General features: G+C 31.6%; 1 protein-coding gene across 6 annotated transcripts in view; it reads right to left on the reverse strand.

Annotated features, from left to right (window-relative positions):
- The window catches only part of prage (RNA exonuclease prage), a 312,334-nt gene that overhangs the window by 282,188 nt on the left and 5,795 nt on the right, over window positions 1–24,351 (reverse strand). The window contains exons 1-3 of one of the 6 annotated variants that reach the window (XM_072530313.1): window positions 17,501–17,718; window positions 13,312–13,524; window positions 2,697–8,004 (exon numbers count right to left, since the gene is read on the reverse strand). In XM_072530313.1, coding sequence (XP_072386414.1) covers window positions 6,581–8,004; window positions 13,312–13,357 — 1,470 coding nt within the window. In that variant the 5' untranslated portion in view covers window positions 13,358–13,524; window positions 17,501–17,718 and the 3' untranslated portion in view covers window positions 2,697–6,580. The other 5 variants (XM_072530312.1, XM_072530314.1, XM_072530316.1 and 2 more) reach the window with 5 other exon arrangements.

Below are 24,351 nucleotides of genomic sequence, written 5' to 3' on the forward strand. Positions count from 1 at the left end.
ATAAAATATCTTTTTTTTTTTGCACCGTATTAGTTTTTTTTTCCTAAATTAAAGTCTCCGATTAGACGATTCTGGTCAAAGGTGATATCCGCTATAGAATGTGAAGCGACCCATGTCACAATATTCTGAAAGTTTATGCCCATCAGCATCAGAGAATGGCGTTCAAGCAGTGTGTAAACTCTTACCCTTGCCAAAAAATATAGTCAGACATTTAGAAATAATCCAAAAGAAAGAAACAGTCAATGCTTGAAGTAATACTGGGATACAGGGTAAAAACGAGGAGGTACTCAGGATGGTATCCTTGACGCATTATAAGGCTTAAATGGTGATGGATGAGACATGCAGCACGATTGCTACAAGGAAGATCCTGGAATACAGACTAAGGATTGATAAACCAAGATATGTACGTCTATGTCATCGATTACAAGGCTTCAAGGCTTTCAATAAAGTCTGTCACAAAGAGCTAATGGACGTCCTCAAAGCAAAACAATTACAATTCAATGACCTTCGAATTATAACAAATCTATATTATAAACAGCAGGCACACATACGCATTAATAAACATACACCAGAAGAGTTCGAAATTAAAAGAAGAGAGTGACAGGGGTGTGTATTGTCACCACTACTATTCAATGCATACTCTGAAGAAATCATGAAAACAGCTCTTGAGGAAGAAACAGCAGGAATAAAGGTCAATAAAACACCAATTACACAATAACATTAGATATGCGGACGATACTATCATACTAGCAGACAACCTCCAAGACCCTCCAAAAGCTAATGAACAAGATGGTTGAGTATGGAGAAGAATATGGATTATCAATAAACATCAAGAAAACTAAATTTATGAGAATATCAAAAACCCAAAATAATGATGAAAGCCTGACAATTAACGGTAAAACTTTAAAACAAGTTGAAAACTAGAATTATCTTAGCACAATAATTAATCACACAAACGATTACTCCAAAGAAATCAAAGTTCGAATAAAGAAAGCACGAACAAACTTCAATAAAATGAGAAAGGTGTGCAAGAGAACTGAAATTAGACTTGAGAGTTAGGCTAGCAAGGTGTTATATTTTCTCGACCCTACTTTACGGGATAGAAGCGTGGACACTTAACGCGTTGACTACTAAAAAGTGGGAAGCATTTGAACTGTGGATGTATAGAAAAATCCTGAAGATATCATGGAATGTATGTAACTTCGAGCATGTAACAAACAACGAAGTCTTGAGCAGAGTCAACAAAAGAATGCAAATATTGGAAACCATCCAGACACGAAAGCTGCAATACCTGAGGCATGTTATGTGTAATGAGAGATACAACCTACTTCAATTGATTACACAAGGGAAAATCCAGGGCAAGAGAAGTGTAGGAATAAGAAGAATCTCATGCGTAACTTGAGGGAATGGTACGGATGCACATAGCGGCAGCATCTAAGATCAGAATAGCCGTGATGATTGCCAACCTCCGTCGCGGAGATGACACGTAAAGAAGAAGTGATAAACGCAGCGGCAGATGACATCGACAGAATCTCGACGAATTAGGTTGCAATAGTATAAGATGATCAAACAACAGAAATAAGGGTCAGAATAGAAATAGCAAGAAATGCGTTTGTAAAAATGAAAACTATTCTCTGAGAGTAAGAGCTCTGTTGTTACTTGTTTTAGATACTATAATATGGATTTGAAAGCATGATACAGAAGCAAGAATACACAAAAATACAGCCATTTAAAATGTGGTGTTACAGAAGGATGCTTAGAATAACATGGACACAGAAGAAAATGAAAACGGAAGTATTGCGAGAAATGGGCAAAGAATACGAAATGATAAAGTTGGGACACGTAATAAGGGGACACCAATATGACATGCGAAGATTGATAATACAAGGAAAGATAAGAGGAAGAATGAGTTGAGTCATGATTGAAAAATTTAAGGGACTTAAAAAAAATTGAGAATTAAGAGTGGTAATCACAGGTGGAAACAGTCAAACTTGTTCTTAAAATAAATAAAATAATCAACTCGAAAGTAGCGCAAGCTCTGCAAAAAATCAAGAAAAGTAAATTAGTAAGACCAGATGATATTCCTGGAGAAATATGGACAGCGTTGAGAGAGACAAGAATAAGTTGACTAACAGGGTTGTTTGTTAGAAATATGGAAGTATGACAAATTACAAATGAATGGGGAAGCAATATAATTAGTACCTGTTTACAAAACAAAAGAGAAATACAACAATGCACAAACTACAGTACCATAAAACTACTTCAGTTACACTGTCTTCGTCTTTGATAATGCCTGCCACAGATGAAACATTAGAAAGAAATAATTCCAAAAGCTTGTAAAAGGTACAAGATAAAATACCATTAAACCCTATAATTTTGTGTCCTGTTACACTTTCATGGTAATCCATCTCTTTGTAGTTGTACATGTCTTTGGTTCAATATTTTCACCATTCACTTTGTAATCAAAATCATTTTGTTATTGTTCTATTGTCTAGTGATTGACTTACTCGTTCTGTTTAATTTTGCTTTGTTTTTTTTTTCTAAATTTTATTTTACTGTCATTAATTTCTCATTTTTTTTTTATTGTCAAGTCAACATGTAGAAAACTTCAATTGTCATGTGAAGTGTCTTTATTATAATCTTTTCTATTTAAACTTGATCTGTAAAGAGAAAAAAATAGCAAAAAAACAAATAGATTGATTATTAATATCAGTTTATTTAAACAACGAAAATACAAAAATTGCAAGTGTACAAACCCCATTTAGCACCTGTATAATATTGTTGATATTTTGTTGCGATGTTACAAAAAACTTATTTTATCTCTTTCTGGTAAGTACCTACTTAGTTTTTTTTTTAATTTTTTTAACACATGACTACTTGTATCCTAAACAGTGGTACTTAAAATTACTATCACAAAAATGTGAATAATCACAAATCAAGGTCGTTATATCACATTTTTTATATTTACAAGCTTAGTGAACTCACTCTTCAGGTGATTTAAATTACAAAATAAGATTCAATGTTAATTTTCAACCTCACAGATACTTATACTATAATAAAGGTATTTCATTCTATTAAAAAGCTATTACATTACATAGTAGTGGGTTTTAAGAATAAAATAAAATATAAAAGACTACCAAAAACTTAATTTAATGACTAATATTTTCATATTTGTATTTGCAAGAGTGAAAGAATATTTACTTAGGAACTACATGATTGATTGTCGTTGATATTGCTTAAGATTGTCAATAATAATTATTTTTTACAAGTACCACCCAGTCCCTTAGTATTCTTTCACACTTCAGTCAAGTGTAGGGTCTTTTATTACAATCACATACTTTTCTAGTCAGCTAGCGACTGTCAGACTTATCTAGCTGTGTTAGTAGTGACATATATGAAAGAAAGAACTATACAATATATATATATATATATATATATATATATATATATATATATATACTTATGTTTGTAACCAGCCAGTAAAGTAAAACTTTTAAAGATTCGTGCGGTTGCAGTCAAAAGGCCCAGTGATTAAAATGTATATATGTATTAAGTCCAAAATCAACAAAAATAGTATCTCATATATGACTGCACTTATATGGCCTATTAACTCTGCCTGAAACTGACCAGATGTGAAAATTGAATTGGGTACAGCTGTACTATTTATATTTTGTTTTGTTTTGAGCACTTATCACAATTAAATATCAGAAATCAAACAATATACAAAAATGACAATTCGTTGTAAAACTTTGTACTTCCTTAAAAATTAATTTAAAAAAAAATATCACAATGAAGCTGCCAACTTCAGCATTAAGTATTGATACTGAAAACATGTGATACATATACCTACGATTAGGATTTAATTGAAACCTACTTTCAATGCAGATATAATATAAGCTGGTGATTTACACTGGCTCAAAATTCGTTGTGAATGACATGAATATTAAATTATAAGAACTGTGACATTTTAGATCATTTGGTATTCTACACATTGAATATGTTGTTCCACTTTAATAAGAAGGTTCATGTGAATAGGAACATAATATAGTGTAGAAAAAAATAGTTGCATTAAGCTTAGGAAATTGCAGTTATTTATTAAAGTATTATTGAAATTATTTTTCGAAATACCACCTTTTTAACGTTAAAACAAAAAAAGTGAAATAAAAACTTTTGTTGTCATTTTACTGAAATATTGCTGTTAAATTGTGAGTCAAATAGCTCACAGTGTGTTTGGCGCGGAAGAACCGGGTCGACACTGGAGCTAAAACATCCAAATATGTCTTTCGGCATATTAATATACATATTTACCAACGAATATAGATGATATCCCTTGTATTTACAATATTAAAGATACTATTAGTTTAAACAATCAATGATAAAAGGTTGGATGTGACAAATATTGAATGACTCGTGAAGTTTTCATTAACCAAAAAGCAAGTAAATGAGCCAGAATGAATAATGTAAACAATTATTCTTCTACTTAATACTTTTCATTTGATGCATCGCTTCAAAACTATCCTTGTTATATTTTGATCTTAAAAAATCGTGTGAAAATTTTGTAAACAAACGTTGAATTCAAAAATAATCATGTTCTAGCTATTTTCGATGCTAGTCCAATAGCAAACAAAAACATGTGGCCTGACCCATGAGTCGCATACGTCACTATGACGTCAGGGAGAACAACGTGGAATATTGGCAATGTTGCCATTCAGAACGGAATATTTATATTATGTTGATATTTTTTAAGTAAACAGTGTTTCATCAATATTAGACAGAATTTAATAAAAAGTATATGATAAATTGGAATATTGTGATATGAATCATTTCAATAATTACGATGTTACATGTAATCTGTACATCAATAAAATTTTGTTGAATGTTGAGTGGAAAAAAAAGCAATATTTCAGTAAAATTCAAACGAAAATTTATATTTATATATTTTTATAACGTTCCAATTTTGGAATTATCAGATTTTATAACGAAGTTATACACTATAAATTTTCCAAAACTACTCGCCACAAGAACTTTAGGGAAAAGTTACTAAAAATAAATTTAAATACATTAAGTATATGGGTTTGTTATTGACAGTTAATTTGTAGAAAAAAATTTTTGTCCATAAATTGGTTATAAGGATAGATGTTATGGAACTTTCTTTAGAGTGAATTCAATCTTCGTAGTCTATAATAGGAACTGTATTTTCAAGTTTTAGTGGTATTTAGAAAATAATTATATCGAACTTAGATTGAAAATTGAACTTAAAATTACAGATTTTGGAAACACTAACATAGAATGAAATACCTCTCTAATATCTCGTTGTTTTGTCACGAATGATAAAAAATCGCCGAAATTAACCTAATTATTATCCTAAAATAAAAAATGAGATTCCGTTTTTCTATCACTATTAAGACGCAAAATAAAAAATACTACTTAAGAAATCTATTTGAAACAATAGAAATTCTTTTTCATTGAATCACATTCGTTTGATTATACATGTAAAATTATGTACAGTAGGTGAAGGCAGGAAACAATCGACAAATTTCCTTTTTTGCATCTGCTGTTGCAGATTTTGATTATTTGTTTAAATGATTATGATTTCTGGAAACCGAGATAATTTATTATTGTCCAGTAATAGTATCAACAAAGAAGGTTCAAGGTTGGCCATATATCACGTGTGATAAAGAAAATGACTCTTGGGTCATTAGTAGTTGATAAAGACTTAAGGATTTTTAGCTTTACTGATGATCTTTTGAAAAGATATAAGCAAGTTAAAGGTTCCCAAAAAATATGTAAAATGAAGACGGCAATGCCAAAAATACAGAAAATTTTTGACACGACTTTTTCTATAAACAGCACTGAAGAAAAATAACATTGTATCTACTAAGGAATGATTTATGTTGGGAATAGATTAGTGTTAATATCATCAAAAAAAATGTAGCATTTATGTTTAGGATGTCAAATGTCAAATAATGCTACGAACACCATTTAAGATGTTTAGATTGTGCGATTTGAAATTACCATAGAACAAGAGCACGGCAACTCAAAGCGCAAAATTAATCATTTTCCCATGCACCTAAATCTCCATAAGAAAATCTAAGGTTCAAAGCAGCAAATTGGTCAAAGTATCGATTTTAAAGGTTTTTTAAAAAGCGATAAAAATGGATTGAAAATCAATCGCTTTTTGACGCTTTATCATGACGCTAATCATAGAAAAATAAAAGCTTTTTAGTGCTTAAAAAATCGTTAAACAGCGATACTTTTTGAATGATTAGCTATTTTGGACTTGGATTTTCTTATTGAGATTTACATAAGGAATTTATCAATTTCGTGCTCTGAGTTACATAGCTCTTCTTACCATGTACAAGGAGAAATCCCCTTAAAACTTCTCTGATAGACAAAAACAATCTAATTGACTTAGATTAATATTATTAAGGCACAATGTGAAAAACGTAAAACTGTGGGGAAAAACTATTACCTCCTGCCTTCTACTAAGTTTAACGAAGTTTTGAGATGAAACGCAAAAATGACAAGATGACGCATTTTAATAAATAAAGCATGAGTGAAATGATTGATTTATACAAAATCAATATTGTATGTGAATGTGCCTTCTATTATAGTCTTTTCTCACCCTCCACAGCATAAGTTCCATACAAGCAGCAGCGTCCTCGTAGCTGTTGTGTCCATGTGGACTGTTTTGGATGTCTCGCCTCAAAAAGGTAAAAGTGAGCTCCTTCAAAGACCTCCTGAAGGGCAGACCGTGGAAGTGTGGAAAGCACTGCACGGTATCTACGACGACATAATGCACTATTTTTAAAGCGTGCAAATCGTTTTCCAAACCGTGTCCGATTAGTATCGTATTTGCGCTGATAAAACCCATCAAGTCATTTTGTACTTCTTTGAGCGATTTAGTAGTACTGCGATTCATGTCTTTTTCGGTGATTCCCGAGAATCTGGTATTGTAATCGATGATAACAGATTCCGGTTTAACGAAACTATCGTACACTAGTCTACCGTCCATGCCGACAACCGTCACTTTTGTTAACTCCAACCCGTTTATGGTGTAACACATTTCACAGTCTATCGCGTAAACACCATGGTGTCCTTCTAGTGGAAATGATTTTCTATGTTTGGTATACACATAATCATTATACAAACCGTTCACACCGACATAAAAACCACCCCAAACATGACGTTCAGCCTCCGTACAACCCTTGGAACCACCTCTTCTTTGACAGCAAGTGTATAAAATGGGGGACTTTTTGTCAGACGAAGTATTTTGCAGCTTTCCCCAGTGATAGCAACACTTTTCCTTGGTAATGTACTCCTTATCGGTGGTATAAAATGTCCTTGAACATCTGGCGCAAGACTTGGCAAAGATCTGTCCTTGTAAACTGATTGGAAGTGGTTCCATTCTTGGGATTTCCTGTGAGAAAATTGAAGTATCTTGATCTGAACTGCTGGTTGTTGATTCGTCGCCATCAAAATTCTCTCCACTATCGCTGGAACTTCCAGAACCTTGACCGCTGTCATTAGAGCTCCAATCATTTTTGGGTACAAACTCTCTGGCATTAAGGTTGAATACTGTACTGTTAGTGTATTGTATTGGCTTCATTGGTACGCGTTGAGTTTTGTATACCACCACTAACGACGGATCCAGTGCTGATTGGATCGGATATCCCATAGAGATCATCTGTTCCATGGTCAGCATATAATTTCGGAGAAGGTGGCTGTACATTTTCTCAGAAGCGTTAAATTTTTGAAATTGTTTTAAAGGGATAACTGACATTACTTGCTTTTTCGTGAGCACCGAAGTTGCCTCGGGGGGCTTCTTCGACTTAGCCTTTTTCACCTTTTGGCTCTCGGAAGGTGAACGGTCTTCTCTCCTTCTATTTTTCCGCTGTCGTCGGGACAAACCCTTTGGGCTGGGATTGCTCTCAGGTGGCTGGTCGTTCTCTTTGTTTGACTCCCGGGCAGTGGTGGCTTCCTTTCCTCCAGGATCAGGATCTTCTGCACACAAAAATAAAATTTCAGCACTATGTACACAAAATTGCTTCATGAGTCAGAGTCTTTGTTCACTTAGCACCTCTTTTGTTAAACACGCAATTAGCAAATACTTCTTTTCAAGTATATTCACAGACAATATTTAATATTTAAATTATCCAAAGATAAGATTAATGTAAATAGTCAGTTCAGTGACGGCGTTTAGATATGAAGAAAACAAGGCCACGAACTTTTTGATTTTAATTTAAATTACTCGTACACTACACAATGATGCGTAGTGACTGTGACAAGTACAAAAAATAACTAAGGAATGCTTATCGACTTTACAAAAGATATGATGTATTTATAAATTTTGCTCTATTTTTTTATCAAAAGAAAATAAAAATGCCAATTCATATTTGGCCAAACAAACAAAACATACTTATTTATGTTTTTGGTATCTAAACAAAGTATCTGCTTATTTATTCACTGATTGAAAAATATTTTTGTTTACATTTTTATAACATTCAGTTATTTAAATTTTATCGTGCTAGAATGAGTTGACTCTGTATTTAAAAAACAAAAATAATGGTTAGTGATGTATGATAATTTGATGTTAAATAGTCAATAACAGGTGGTATGTGGACAGACAGGGGTCTAGTTCAAATATTATTAACGCAACTGCCAAATATACGAGCAGGTTTTTGTTTTCGTTACTAATTATAAGAATCAAAGTGTGGTAGCATTAAACAATTGTATATTTTTTCTTTATCAAATGATTAATCGGTAATTCTATAAAATTTAAAAGTACACGGTTACTTGTGGCATTTTTAAGTTAGAAAATCAATTTAACTCATCACTTCTATACAGATGAACCAAATTTCTACAAATATTTCATGCCTAATGTGTTCCAAATACTCCCCCGTTCAAAAAGGCCATGCAATATTTATGCAACTATTAATTGCACATTGGAAAGCCGTGTGACTCACGTCGTGGTGGCTAATTCTGTCAGGTGCGCATACCGAGTGGAAACTAAAAATAGTTCAACTTCGGCTATTATTAATTTCATTAATATCCATCCTACACGCTGGAAGCGACCATACTTACTAGAATATACAACAAGAAGGTACCAAGAAGAAACAAATAAAGCAAAACAAGGAAGAGGAACGACGCAGCTCCAGTTTTCGGAAACTATGGACCTGACAGGCTAGACTACCGCTGAAAATTGGACAGAAAAAACGCGATGAAGCTTAACAATAATTTAAAAGGGTCGAGCGAGTATGACGGCGCACCGAAGTAACAGGGCAATCAAGGTCGCGACCCAAAAGGAGCTTGACAGCAGGTGCTAAAACCTATCCTAAGCCACAAATATAAGATATGCAAAAAATATTAAAAATAAGTTCAAAGATCGATGTTAATTGTTAATTAGAGACATAGAAATAATCTGTATCAATGGCCCAACAATAAAACATCGGCACTTCAAGTATTTTGACAGAATTTCAGGACAAATGAATAAAGTTACGTAAATTCGTAGAAGGAAAGGATCGCTTTCAGCACATTAGCGCCATATGATAAAGCTTAGTCTTTAATTTGGAGTAGTCTATTTTGACCAAAACTCTAGATAGTATATTTCAAGCATAAGTAGTAGGATTCTTTGTTGCGAGCACATTGTATTAGAACGTTGTGACAATAAGGTACACTAGACACCGTATCAAATATGTTCTAGTACACTGTCCTTGTGATAAAAAAAACATAGTTATTACAAAAAATGTCTTTATGTCTTAAAAAAGTATTTTATCGTCATAGACGAAAATACCACTGAATGTCACATCGGTTTACCAAAAACCTGTACGCTGTAAAAAAAATTTTTTAAACGAGAAATGTAGACACAATTTTAAACAAAACTGTTTATTAGTACTTTTTTGTAGAATGAACCGTTCTCTCAGAAACAACGCTTGAAGCGATTGGCGATTTTGAATGTGCTACGCGTGTGACATAAATTTTTTACACACTTTAATACAGTTTGTATCAAGTCAACGGTAAAAATTCGATATATTTTGATCAGAACGGTTCATTATACAGAAAAAGTTCTAATAAACATTGTTCAAAATTATCTCAGCTACATTTCTTTTTTGAAAAATTTTTTTCAAGGACGTACTAATTCTTTGTAAATCGATTTTCATTTTTCCTAACCTACGAGGGGTGATTTTAAGTGAAAGCGCAGGGGTAGTAGACTATATTTTTGCAAATTGTAAAACTTTTTTGTAAAAGTAAGAATTGTGTAGAAGTCAGCTAAATTGAATTCCTGAATTAGGTACTATTAGTAATTCCTTAATTAGTAATGTATGCTTAGGTGCAAAATCCCTTAATATTATTTATTTAAGAGTGTAGGCGCAAAATTTTGGGCCACTGCTTTTTAAATGCATTCGAATCCTGAGAAAAATAATAAGTATTTTAAAAAAATTTAAACGCAGAATGAAAGAATATATTATTACAGAGGGCATTATATTATTACCGAAAGTCCATGAAAACTTCTGTAATGTGTATTTTAGTAAGTTACAGGGGTGAAAAAAAAAAAATTAAGCGTGATTTTTAATTTCAAATATCTTATTTAAAAGAAACTTTTTGTTTATTCTAAGGGACTTTCGGCCCTCGGTAATAATGTAATCTTTCATTCTGCGTTTAAATTTTTTTTTAAATATTAATTAGTTTTCTCAGGATTCGAAAAAAAATGAGTGCATTCAAAAAGCATTTGCCCGAAATCTTGCGCTTACGCTCTAGTAAATTTTCTTACTATATTAAAAATCGGGTGACTTGGCTGACCAATTCGAGTAGACCCAATAAAGATAATCATAATGAAATCATCTGGAATTTCAGCAATATCGAATGATATCCGTGAACATACGAAATAAAATAATGATTGGTGGAAATTTTGGTTAATAATAAGGTGAATAACTGTCAATATTGAGACATATTTATAACGAATAGATTAATAAAAAATGATACTTGAAAAGCTGATCTATAAAATGAGATACTTTAACGAAATTCCATACATTTTTTTAAATGAACATTCATCATCAGGAAACGTTTTGTTGTGTCGACTTTATATCCAAGAAATTAGTTTAAGGTTAATAACATCGCAGTATAAACATATAAATGTAACTAAAAAAATAAATATTTTGAATATATTTATGACCGGGCATAATATAAGAGTCTATGTATGTCAATAACCCAGGACTTGTGTGTAAAATAGCGAGCAATAATTAAAGTATACAATAATTAAATTTTTTGTGATAAGTAAATAAATAAGTAGGATTTAACAAGGTTATCACTTTTCACCTTCAACAGCAAAGGCCAATTAACTGCTTTGCAAATAATATACAGATATAAGCGGATTTTATTCATAGTTTGTATTGTTTTTAGTCGTACAACGAATAAAAAATGTTTAATGATATTTTTTTATCTCGTTTGGTATGTGGCTTTAAATTGCGCATGTGCTAATGGTTAATCCAACATCCAACCTTAAGTAAATGTGTATACCGGGTAGTAAAAATAAAGCAAGTTGATTAAAGATAGAAAATTTGTCAAATGATATTGAAAAACTATTCTGCCGTAGGGTATTAATCGTGTTTTAAATTTGTCAACACTCCTTATTAATGTTTGTCCACCTTCGGTAAATCTTAAATATTTTTACCAATCCTTCTCTCATTGTGCTCCCACTATTCCTATTCATATCTTAGATTTTTAGATGTGAACAGTTTTTAGGTGATTTTTTTTCTAAGATGGTTTAATTTAATTATTCCCCTGGTGTTTATAGGCACAAGCAAGTTTTAAATCAATATATCGGCTAAAGTCTTTCTTTAAAGTGTAAATGTCCCTAGCACACTAGATACAAAGACAAGAAACGCAGTATACACCTAGTCACACTAATTGTGACAGGAAAAACTACTTACTGCTCAAATTATTACTCCAATGCTCGAAGATAATACAGAGTGAGTTTTAAGAATGGGACATGGGACGGCTCAATTATCTCTGAAACAGTTTGCACGGTTTTTATAGGTTTTGGTGTAAGAGTCTTGTGATGCGGCCGATATTATGGCGGTATTTGCACTGTTGCCAGATTTTCCGGTTTTCTGGAAATCTAATAAACACTTTCTTATTCCAAATTGCCATAATTTCTTAATTATTCCTACATTGACATTATCTTCGCAAAAGTTAAAATAATATATTTAGATGGCTATGGTGATATGCGTACAAGTAAAATATTTATCGAAATCAGAGCGCAGATAAAATGCATCAACTGAAAGCAAATCCTTAGATTTTTGTGTCCTGTTAGAAGACGATCTACACTTGAGTACTAGTATAATAATACTATAAGAATACCACACAGTATCCAGAAAAACTTAATGTAGGGGCTGGAATACCTACTTTCAATTACATTTTAATGTAGAAATTTCATTATTCGAAACTTTCGGACAATAACAATATCCCAAACGACAATAGAGTACCATCGTGGAATTGTCTATGGGATAATTTAGATCGCAAAGTTGTCATTCTCCGTAATCCTCTTATAATATTCTTTATATTACTGATAATGTACTTTATTGATCGATTAACAAATATAAAATCAAATATGGTACTAATGCATAAACACGCCTGAATCTCATGGTACGTCACTTGACAATTTTGATATACATATTAATAAACACACACCATCGATAACTTCTGATATAACAGCCGAATTTGTATGAAAATCCTAAGAAAACCAGTGAAATTATTGCAGACAAGTATTCATGACTAAAGAGCATAAGCTTCTTGTTGTCATTTCAATTGAATTTTTGGAAACCTTATAAAATTTGGGATGGAAGACAGTGTTTGGTTTCTATGGTTTCGGCAATTACATCTAGGTATAATATACAGTAGTGGGAGAAATGTAAACATTCCTATTCCACTGAGAGGATATACCTATAGCAGGTAGATTTATGTCAGGTATCAGAAAATATATGGCAATGGAAAATCTGCTTAACTTGCCACGAGGATTAGTTAAAAAAAGCGCCGTGAAAATGTCAGACGTGCAGCATTAGACAGACATGCGCTAATAAGGCGGAAAACAAGCAGGAATGATCTCTAATCATAAACTTCTTACTGGACACGCTCCAATCTTAAGCCCAAGAAAATCATAAGTATGCGATTTTAATACTGGTATCGAGTGTTTTACGATATTTGTGCATGGCAGTTTGTATAATTGCGTTTAATATTGACTATATATGAAAGTAGAATGAGTGATTTTATGAAAGTAATTTAGTGTCATTAAGCTAATATGTATCTACTAACCGTCGTCGCATGAAGTTAAATATTTGCCATTACTGCTGAAGTCCATATCCAGAATGTTTCCAGTATGACCTTTTAGCGAAACTAAAAGCCATGGATTAGTATACGAATGTTTGTCGTGTTTTCCGGTCCATCTATTTTCGACAGTCTTCTTCTTACGTTTCCCGGCCTGCGGCAAATCTTTTTTCTTTTCGGAATAGACGGTTGATTTTTCGTCTGAAGCGGAAGAAACATAACATACAGTCATAAGGACGCTCATTTCATGGTTATGTTCAAATTGACGTTTCTTGCTTCAAGCTGTTTATTGAATATTGCTACGTTTTAACAACTGGTATTAGGGATTCGCCTTAATAGGTCGTACACTGAAGTTATTGATAAACTACCTTTAGATTAGATAAGCTAGCTTCATGAGTTAGCTTATACATGTCATATTTGGAAATTAAAATGTCATATATCATATAGTAAATAAATATACTTAATTCGTTTCAGTTGAAATATGTGGATATTAAATAACTTTTATTAACCATTTTATTACTTGTACTGATCTTCAAAAAATAAACTAATAATTCAGTTTTGTTTGAAAATTTGTTCCTTACATAAACAGATAGTAAACCAAATGTTCATTCTACCTTAAATTGCATATTTCAAAACATGTAATTCAAATTAAAAATCATTAAGAGAAGAAAACAATATACTATTACCGTTAACAATGAATAGAATAAAAGCTAAGAAGTAATATAGTCAGAAAGGAAAACCTTATGAGGATAAACTACCATAAGGATCTTATTTTATCTGACTGTCATTAAAATGGAACTAATGAACTTGGTGCATAAAGAACATAAGGATGCTGAACCAGAGTTTTAGGCATAATTTTAGTCAGCAAGAGTCATTATAAATTTCAGAGGACTGAATGTGGCAATACATGTTAACATTCTATAAAATGAAATGATTAGAAACTTTTGAGTAAACACCAGCTTTATGACAAAGTTAAGACTATGATTAAAATAATAACAAAAGCAAGGTTAGATTAAAACAGATAAAAAGAATAACAGATAAACAACAGTAAATGTTTTTGTGTTTACAAATTGATAGTATTATCAGAAAAGAAAATCGTGTCCTAGCCATGTTTGTTTTAAAAACATATGCATGTTCCTGGTGTGAATCAACAGAATCATAAGAAGATAATGTGGACATAGGAATGAACTATTCATTAAGATATGATAGTCCATATCATACATAGTAATCAATACTAATAAGGTGGTAGAATAAACAATGGCATACTTTCTGATAGTGATTGAAGCCAACTATGTTATTAATATTTTAAACTTTTATCTGTATCTTATTCTAAATATATTACTCATTCAATTTATTCAAATAGTTTGGTATTTTTGATAAGTCATGTTCTTATACCTGGCAGAGTGCCCATGGATGTTTATTCCAAACTTTACTAAGAAAAATTGATAATGCTTCTAAGAACTCCAATTGTTTATTGTACTATTGTTTGCAGAAAAATATATTTCTAGTACTACATTAGTAAATAGCTTAACTCTAGTTATTACCATTGTAATTAGACAAAAATCAATTATGTTTCTTTCATTTACCTCTGCCATTTGAAGAATGTTTTCACTGATGGGAACTACCAATTGTATTAGTCATGGCAGTGGTGTTTCTTTGTGATTCAATGAGCATTATAGTGTGGGAATGGAGCATGATCTCATACCCAATAAATTATATAAAAAAGATCTCTTTTTATATGAGTCAGAATATTTTCATAATTTGAATAATTGTACTTAAGACAAATCAAAAATGTTCTATAAAACATATTTATCTTATAAATAATGAACAGTGAAAGCAATAGCTTACACAAGTGATCCATCAACATTGGAGAAACAAATCAAATCAAAGTAAACAGAAAAAGTTATAATAGGTTATTATGATAGGAGCTAAATTGTTTAATGATTTAAGTATCAAGTATAAATTTATAGATAATAAAAAAAGGGAACAAAAAGACTTCTTTTAACCAGCTTTTCTTTTAACTTCTAGGTAAACATGACTTTCAGCAATGTGTGAATTACTTAAAAAAGTTTGAAATAATAGATATTTTGTTATTGTCTTTGATACAACCATGTGGTCTAATACAACCATGTGGTCTGATACAACAATGTGATCAGATAAAACACACACAGATCAATGCAAAAGTATAATAGACTATTGATAAAGAAGAAAACGATCGATGAATCAAAAAACTCTAGATATCGTAGACCGGAATAGAAATAATTTAAATATAGACTTCAAGAGGTGATGAAAATACTGTTTTTTCTAAAAACATTTCTCCCTCATCCAACAGTGTAATTTCTCATCTTTACAATTCATTTAGGTACTTCCTATCATTTCATTCCTCCCTTTTCATATCAAAATACTAAGGTGGGATCTTTCAAAATATTTAAAATAACAGTGTCATGTGTTTATGTAACTATAGGTTAACTGGCTCAATTGAGAATAGATCTCTACTATTAAGCTATGACTAAAGTTTGTACTATTACTATATTAAAACAAATCAGAGATTTTTGTAAACATTTGATCAAAAATATATATCTAATATGAGAATTAGTATATAACAATGTAAAGTAGTAAAATGGTTATGTCTATTATCAATAACTTTATTCTCCCCTTGTTTGGTGTCCAAAAAATATATGAAACAGCTTGAAACATAAACAATTATAGAGTACTTTTGAGTCCCTGGTGCATTATTATTTAATAAAAGAAATCTAACCCAAATGTGTACGTTGACTTATAAGACAATAATAGCTTTTCTTAATTTTAAGTTTAACTAACTTTTTATAGCAAATTAATTTTAAATAATCTACATAATGTAACCAGAATTAAAATATACTGTAAATAGAAAATACAAAGGTCGATGATGAATTGAATAACTGCACATGATAAATCAGTAAAAATACTGTCTATCAAAAAACGGCTCCACATAGGGATAAAGGCAAAGGGAATGACTATCACAGAAACAAAGGAGAAAAGAACAATAACTTAACAATTGATATAAGGTTGCATAATAAGATTGTAATTGAAATTTGAAAATTATTAATGCAAATCACAAATGGTAACTATGGTAACTAAGCAACTGACAAATTAAAATTAAACATACTATACAAGGATCAAATAATAACAGGAAAAACTATTATTGCTTGTAAAGTCTCAACGTTCCTCATTGCTGAATGTATTAAAAACAAGAGTTTTCAGAGGTAACAGTAAAATTATGAAGTAAATTTGAATAAATAACTAGGTTAAAGTTCAGGGCTAGTTCTACAAATTTCATAAAAAAAATCATAAGTATTAATGTAAAAGTGCTTACTGATGATTGGAAAATGTACCAGGTTCTCGTTTAGTTTCACTGACAACTAATAAAAACATTGAAAGAGACAGGTCGCAAGGCACCAACTAAAACGGTAACTTAACTTTTGTCTTTAAGAAGATACCACGTGGGTTCCGTTCATTGGCCTAGTACCGATCTAGTAGTCTAGTAGTTGTACATCTCTAACTTTTAGCATTATTTGCTTTAAACAAATCTTATCTGATTATATAATTTTTGCAAAGAGCAAATAAGAATGACTTTATTATGAAGGCAAGCAATCTAATAAGGTAATAAATTAAGTTTAACAAACGAAACTATGACCAAAGATATTCAAAATATATTACTTATAAATTTCTTAAAAACATGCAAAGCTTACTTTTAGTTTTTTCAATAACCTCCTCCTGTTTAAACGTATTGATAAAGTACAATATTACTAAACCACTTGCACCAATAAGTAGCGAAAAAACAAACACCGTGCTTGTTAGAAAATCAGAAATAACACTTTCCATTTTTACAAAATTTCGACAAAAATAGAGTTCAACGTTTTACTATGAGTCACAACACCACGAGGTCCGCCGTACACTTCTCGCAGCTGTACTTTCCAACTACTTACTGACAACTGAACGAGACTGGTCGCAACATTTACATGGGAGAAAGGCGCCAAACTTGAATTTTTCTTGAAATGACTGACTTTATTCATGTTTTGAATGAACTTTCTATTAACAGACCTGCGGATTACTAGCTATATAAACATAGGTACACGTCAGGGACACGTATAAACTCTTTACTGATCGATTTTCTGTATAAAATTTGATTTTTATTTACCTCTACAACTTTCTGGTCCTATCCCCTCCAGCCTGCGCTCTTCAGATAAACTGATCACAGCTCACACGTGGTTATATGTATATCACAATATACTATTTTAAATTGTTTTTAATAACTTTTTTGTATAAAAACGATATGTATATTTTGCTCTACAATTTTACTACCGTTCGCATTGATAACAAAGACGCTTATGATAAACAACAAAGGTAGTATGCTATGCCAATGACTAATTCTGGTCTGGACTTCGCAATTATTATCGTTACTAATAAACCAGTTTCCTGTTATGAGAGTGACGTAGCGATTTAGTCATCAATGTATCGTTATTTTAACATTAAGATAAATCCCTTTCTGTTTTGGAGTCTGATGTAATGACGGGAAGCACGTGCTCAATATCTTGTAATGTTGGATGTTTTGGAAGGAAGGTATTTTACGCCCTAATAATCTTTTATAGATCCTTTATCTATTATGTCGAGGGAAGCGTTTTATATTAATTTTGCGCTAAGCGGAGCGTATGATAAGGTTTAGTTTAAACAGCGACAAAAATTAAATTTTCTAATATTTACACACGAGTTAACGCTGTATTTTTTCTATGATTGAATGCCAAAGACCTCGCTTGTTAATTTATTAATAGATCTAATTACATTTAATTTTACCGGTTATAATAGTTTGATATTTGGTTCTCCATTCTATAATCATAGCTTTTGATCACCTGCACTTGATATTTCTATATTTTAATGTTTCTTTTTGAAATAAGTATACGCTTTTTATTTTTTAATTCCAGTTTAGGGATAGTAGGTGTATGTTCCTGCATAGACACGCTCACACGCTGCTGCAGCATATCTTTTTTAACATTCTATACAAAATTATAAATATTGTAACTGTATAATGGAATTTCTAATTTAACGATTATCTTTTAAGAAATATAGAAACATAGAAATTCACAGGTGACATTCCGTTACATTTAATATCGTGTGATTGGTGTGCAGCCAATGTGGTGACGTGTGGTGAGAAAATACTGACAAAAAATTGAAGAAAACCTTGAAGACAAAAATTTAAGAACAGATCACTATAATGGCAGGTGAATGACATTCAATTGTATGCTGCTGAAAAGGAAGCATTAACGATAATGTTTTAATGAAGAAATGAAGTGACAAAACATGATAAAATTAAAAACGAATTTATTAAGGGCAGACTTAGTATTAGACAAATTCCATGCGGATATTTTTCCGCAAGAACCCGAGCTTTTCGCCTTGTCTATATGGCTACATTTGATGCCTAGATGAGGGAGTATAGGAGTATGGCAAAGAAAGTGACGATATTATAATTAATAATTTTGAATTCAAGTCTATGAGTATATTTTAGTTTTATATAAATATGTTCTTATAGTTGTTTCTGAGCTTTTATGGAAATCAATACATTGGTGACACATTCTTGCTGTCGTCAAAAATTTGTTTCAGACTTTCATTATAAGAACATTAATTTATATAATTTTGGAAAGTAATTACTTTGTCTTCAGTAAGTACAATTAAATATATCCACTTTTTGGTAATCGCCTGTTAATTACAATAAACAAGAAAGTACTAGGTCAGAAGCGTAACTTGGATAACAAAAAAAGGTTGTGTCGAATACAAAGTGAAGTATGCATAAGAATACAACATGGTGACATATCACTCTTGAGTATAACCCCATAAAAAAGTAACAAAAACACCGTCCTGAGCCATATACTTATTACTTAACAATCCATTTGAAACTAATGCCATATAAAAGAAAACACAGAACTTGACATCAACACTAGTCTTGCCACAATCATCAACCAAAATATATTTAGGTATTTTGGATACAGCCAGAAGAAAGGAAGAAATGGAGAGATTAATGGTTGAAGGTAAACGAACCTGAGAACTCACATGGTCACACAAAATAAAGAGCACCACCGGTTATTCTCAGAGGCGGCTCACCACGCCCAGGAGAGAGAAGAATGGATAGCATATCGTTAAATACTATAACCATACCAGATCCTTAAGAAGGATAGAGGAAAAATCTTATGACTGGTAAAAGTAAGGGAAATTTAAATTCAATAAACCTATGACCAGTTATATAAAAAAAATCTTAAACGAAACACTAATAATTAAAACCAAATAACCCAAGGAGAAGTAAAGTAAAATCAATGATTTTGACATACTTAAGTAGAGTCTAAGATATATGAAAACGCAGCGCAACAAATATATATGAAAACGGAACTATGTTAGTACAACTAGACGAAAATACAAATACCATTCCCATTAAGAGGAGTTACACAAAGCGACGTAATAGCTGCAAAAGCTTTTTCCAGTTCCTAGAAGACGTCTATACCACATACCCGGTAACGAACACAAATTCAGATCACAATCCTGTGGTAGCCAAGAAAGAAATCAAACTAAAATCTCAGAAGGAAACAATTTGTAAAACAAAACCTGACATGAAGAATTTACAAGACCTAAAGACGAAGGCAGTGGTAGTCTAGAATAGACATTTTCGAACCTAAAAAGACAAGAATTAACTACCTAGGGAATTCATAATAATTATTAGAAAAACATTGGAGTAATTTTAACTAAAGCTACAAACGAAAATATTCAACCAACACCAAAAACAGTAAAAAAGAAATGGATGATTAATAAGCTATTAAAAAAGATGGAGAAAATGAGGCTAATAGAGTCGAAATCACACAGAATGTAAAAAAATTTACAGGGAAATAAAAATATAGAAAAGGCTAAGGGATTATAGTTCTTATAGATTATAGTTCTAGAAAAAATGAAGAAGGAACCAGAGATTGTGTTTACGATCAAACGCATAAAATTGCAATATCTGGGACACGTTATGAGAAATCAGCACCGTTACTCCCTGCTGCAGTCTATATTGCAAGGTAAAGTCAAAGGTAAGCGAGGACCCGGTAGAAGGAGAATATCATGGCTGCGGAATTTAAGAACATGGTTTAAGAAAACCTCAACGGAGCTGTTTCGAGCCGCAGCGAGCAAGGTCATGATTGCCAATATGATTTCCAACATCCGAAACGGATAGGAACCAGAAGAAGAAGAAGAAGAAGGGATTATATTTAGCCAATAAGTGTAAAGACGTGGAACTAGATCAAAAACATGACATGTTCCATTTACATCGCAAGATTAAATAATTCACTTTTAAAAATCCTGTGAAAACGGCCCCAAAAGCCCACGAAGCCAGGAAGAATACGCAATCAAAGGACAAACAAAAAAAGCCCAGGTTCTGAGGAAATATATCTAGAAATACTAAAATTAATTGAAGACGGCAATCTAAATCTATTAACAGCTGTATTCAATCTAATTTATGAAATAAGAAAAATCACAGAAGAATGTCTGGAATCGATCTTTATTCCACTACCTAAGTCAATCCCCGCAACTGCAAAGATTTTAGATTGATAAACCTCGCTTTCGTGAGTCAATAGTGCAGATCAGTTCGGTTTCCGGAGTGGATTTTGCAGGAGGGAAGACCTTTTCACATTATAAATACTATTGGGAAAATGCCACTATTAACGAAAAGATGTTTATTTATATTTTGTTGATTTGGAGAAAACTTTTTGTAAAGCCCACCACGGCAAACTTTTACAGCAACTATTATTATTGTTGGATATTATTTATATATTAGGATATGAGATTAGACAATAAAGACGTAGGGCTAATTAAAAACATGTACTGGAAGCAAACAGCAAAAATCAGAATGGCAACGAACACTGGAAAGCTGTGAGAGTACGTAGTATGGATCTGCATTGTGTGAAATGCAAAACGGATGTTTAGATGAATTTTGCTAATAGAAGTAAATAAGTTACAGTATAGTTAGTAACATAATACTAAAATAAAAGTATATATTCATAGATATAACACAAAGTATTGCAATTGGACCCCGTAATGCAACAGGGGACCAACTGAGATTTTTTCGAAAATGGAGTTATTGGTTCTTATAATTGTAAATAATATGATTATGATTAACGTTCTGCAACCAAATGTTTTGATGCCTTTGCACTATCTACAGGACGATAGAACCATATTACAGATTCTTTTGGTTTCTTTTGGTTTCTTGTTGCAGATATTTGTAACATGTGAACTTAGACAAAGAAAGAGATCTCTTTCCTTGTCTAAGCATGTGGCAGTTGGTTCCATCAAGGAATATAGACGCATATGCACCTATATTCGATCGTTCCACGTTACCTAACGAAAACAAATTTATAACAAAAGTACAAAAAATATGAAAAATGTAAAGTCGATGCCATTCAACATCCATTAAAGCTTATATTTGCAATGGCCAGGAGGTATGTGTATTGATTTATATTTAAGTTCTAACTTGTATCTAATAGTATGTTTTTTTAATCCAAAGCTCTTTTTTTTGGTACTTTATTGCAAAATTATTTTTTCAGGTCCATCAAATTAATAGCAAGGAAAAAGTACTAGCAATAGTTCATGTGCAAAATTAGTAATCAGTAATTTTCACGAACAAGATTGTATCGATTACTAAGGATGCCGGTAATGAGAAAAATTCTGATGATTTTTTTAGGGATAAAAATTTCGAACTTACCTACAGGAACATTATCTTCAGTAAAAGTTTAGATTAAAATCTAAGAGAACAATCTACTTTGAATGCAGAAATATCTTTCTTGGGTCGTTCAGGAAAAGGTAGAAAGAGACAATTTGCTCAACAAGAAAGTAGAATATTACTCATTTACAAGGAAAGCTAGAAAGCTAAAAAAGTTTTTCGAACTCTACTGGTATTACTTATAACTAATTATAATCTACACACTAAAATTGTATCAACATCCGGTAGAGAACATCCTGCGCAGAAAAAAGAGTAACAGGTCACAAATCCTGCAGTACGAGAATTCTCAAGAAAATACTTTATAATTTCAAATTATTATGTGGAGCTACTCTTGCAGGGGTCAGAACTAAACATTAAGAAGGTACTTCTATTGGAATGTCTTCTGGAGCAATCACAGCATTTGAAAACAGACTGAGATCTTTAATTCCAGATTCTACGTTTCTTCCAAATGACAGCTATTTTAAAGACGTTGAATAAAAGGCAACATAATATATTTTCACCTGAGGAATAATTTGCAGACAAAAGCGAGGCATTAATGTAAATATTATACTACAAAAAGATTTTGTGAGTACCGCAAAATTAGAAAAACAAATCACCAACAGAAAAAAAAGTGAGACGAATAAGGCAATAAGTTGGTTACAATCCAAAGAAATTAAATTATGTGAAGATAAGTCTTATAGCATATTTTTAAGACGACGTACCGAGACAAAGAAGAGTATAACAAAAAAAAAGAAGCAGGAAGAGAACTTTCAACTGGGTCACAGATTGCCTCGTATTTAGAACCAGTGCGGCCTACAGGAAAGCCAGTTTCTGAAGCAAAACTTATAGTAAGATATACAAAGTTATCTTCATTTAAGATAAAGGAATCAGGGCATTCCTTAGGACACTATGATTCTTATATAAATCCTATAGCAGATAACAGTATGATCGAGGATATAGAGGCGGACTTAACTTAGTTTTTTTATTTTATTATAGCATTATTACCCGTATATTATAATAAAACTGTTTATTTTTGTGTTGTTTATTATTATTTTTATGTCCAAATAAAAGATTGTCTCAAAACTAAGTTATTATCAATGGGTTCCTTGTTTCACATTCGCATGTAAACCGTATGTACTCTCCTTGTAAACCGTGGTACAAAAATCAAAGATTTGGAAAACCAAATTATTGAACTGGAACGTCGATGAAACACGGGTATATATCAAAAAATTTGATATGAAGTTTTACTAAAACGAAAAATTTGGTACTGATAATAAAAAATAATGAACGAAGGACTAGGCAGAACTAGCATGGAAGATTGTTGATAACGGAGATCAAAATGTTAACGGGAAATTGTAGAAGAAATCCTAAAATATAACTGCTCAAACTGGAAAGAAAAAACAGAAGATACATCAGAGAATATCATGAACCTACATAAGAAGTCTTTTAAAAGATGTAGGAATGGCTATGTCAAGAAGTTGACAGTTCCAAAATAAAAATTTTTATTTCAAATCCTTTATAAAAGGTATATAATAAAATTTTATTATATACCTTTTATAAAGGATTTGAAATAAAATTTTGTGTGATACATGGTATACAGCCAGATACAGGAACTTAGTTTCCTAGTGGAGTTTCAAAATAAGTAGAACAATATTATAAGAGTTTCTAAGAAATTATTTGATATTCTGTAAATATAAATTTGTAAGCAATAATAAATTGCCATAATATTGATGTAAAGAAAGTATACTAATTCATTGTTCACTAAATAATAAAAATACTGTAATTTCGTTAATTTATAATCCCAACTGTAATCGAAGACGTCTCCTTGAGAATATCTTAGAAATAACAGTAAAAATATATAGACGTTATTCTATATCAAACAATGTTTAAGATCGATCGCAAATTGCTATTAATAAAAGTAGATGTAACAAGCTCGGTTAAAAACAATAATTCGTAATAGATGGATTATGATTATACATATTGTCTACATTCCTTTCGAATATCATCACAATTAAAAGTATAATTTTTTACTCCATCAGATATATCGAATGTATTACGATTATTATACCCCCCACATAATACGTAATGATCTAATTTGGTTACCTTGGAAGACCGGTGAACTTTTGAAGAGGCACAAAAAATTAATTGGTGAGAATAAAGCTTAATAGAATTTTCGTTCCCATTAATAAGCTTATTTAGTTTTCAAAGGAATTCTTAAAAACCATCCACAATAGAATTTACAAACATTTTTCGTAAAGGCCTTGTAAGGTATCTGT

This window comes from Diabrotica undecimpunctata, chromosome 4 (genome assembly GCF_040954645.1).
Source record: "Diabrotica undecimpunctata isolate CICGRU chromosome 4, icDiaUnde3, whole genome shotgun sequence".
In the NCBI taxonomy this organism is placed as follows: Eukaryota; Metazoa; Arthropoda; class Insecta; order Coleoptera; family Chrysomelidae; genus Diabrotica; species Diabrotica undecimpunctata.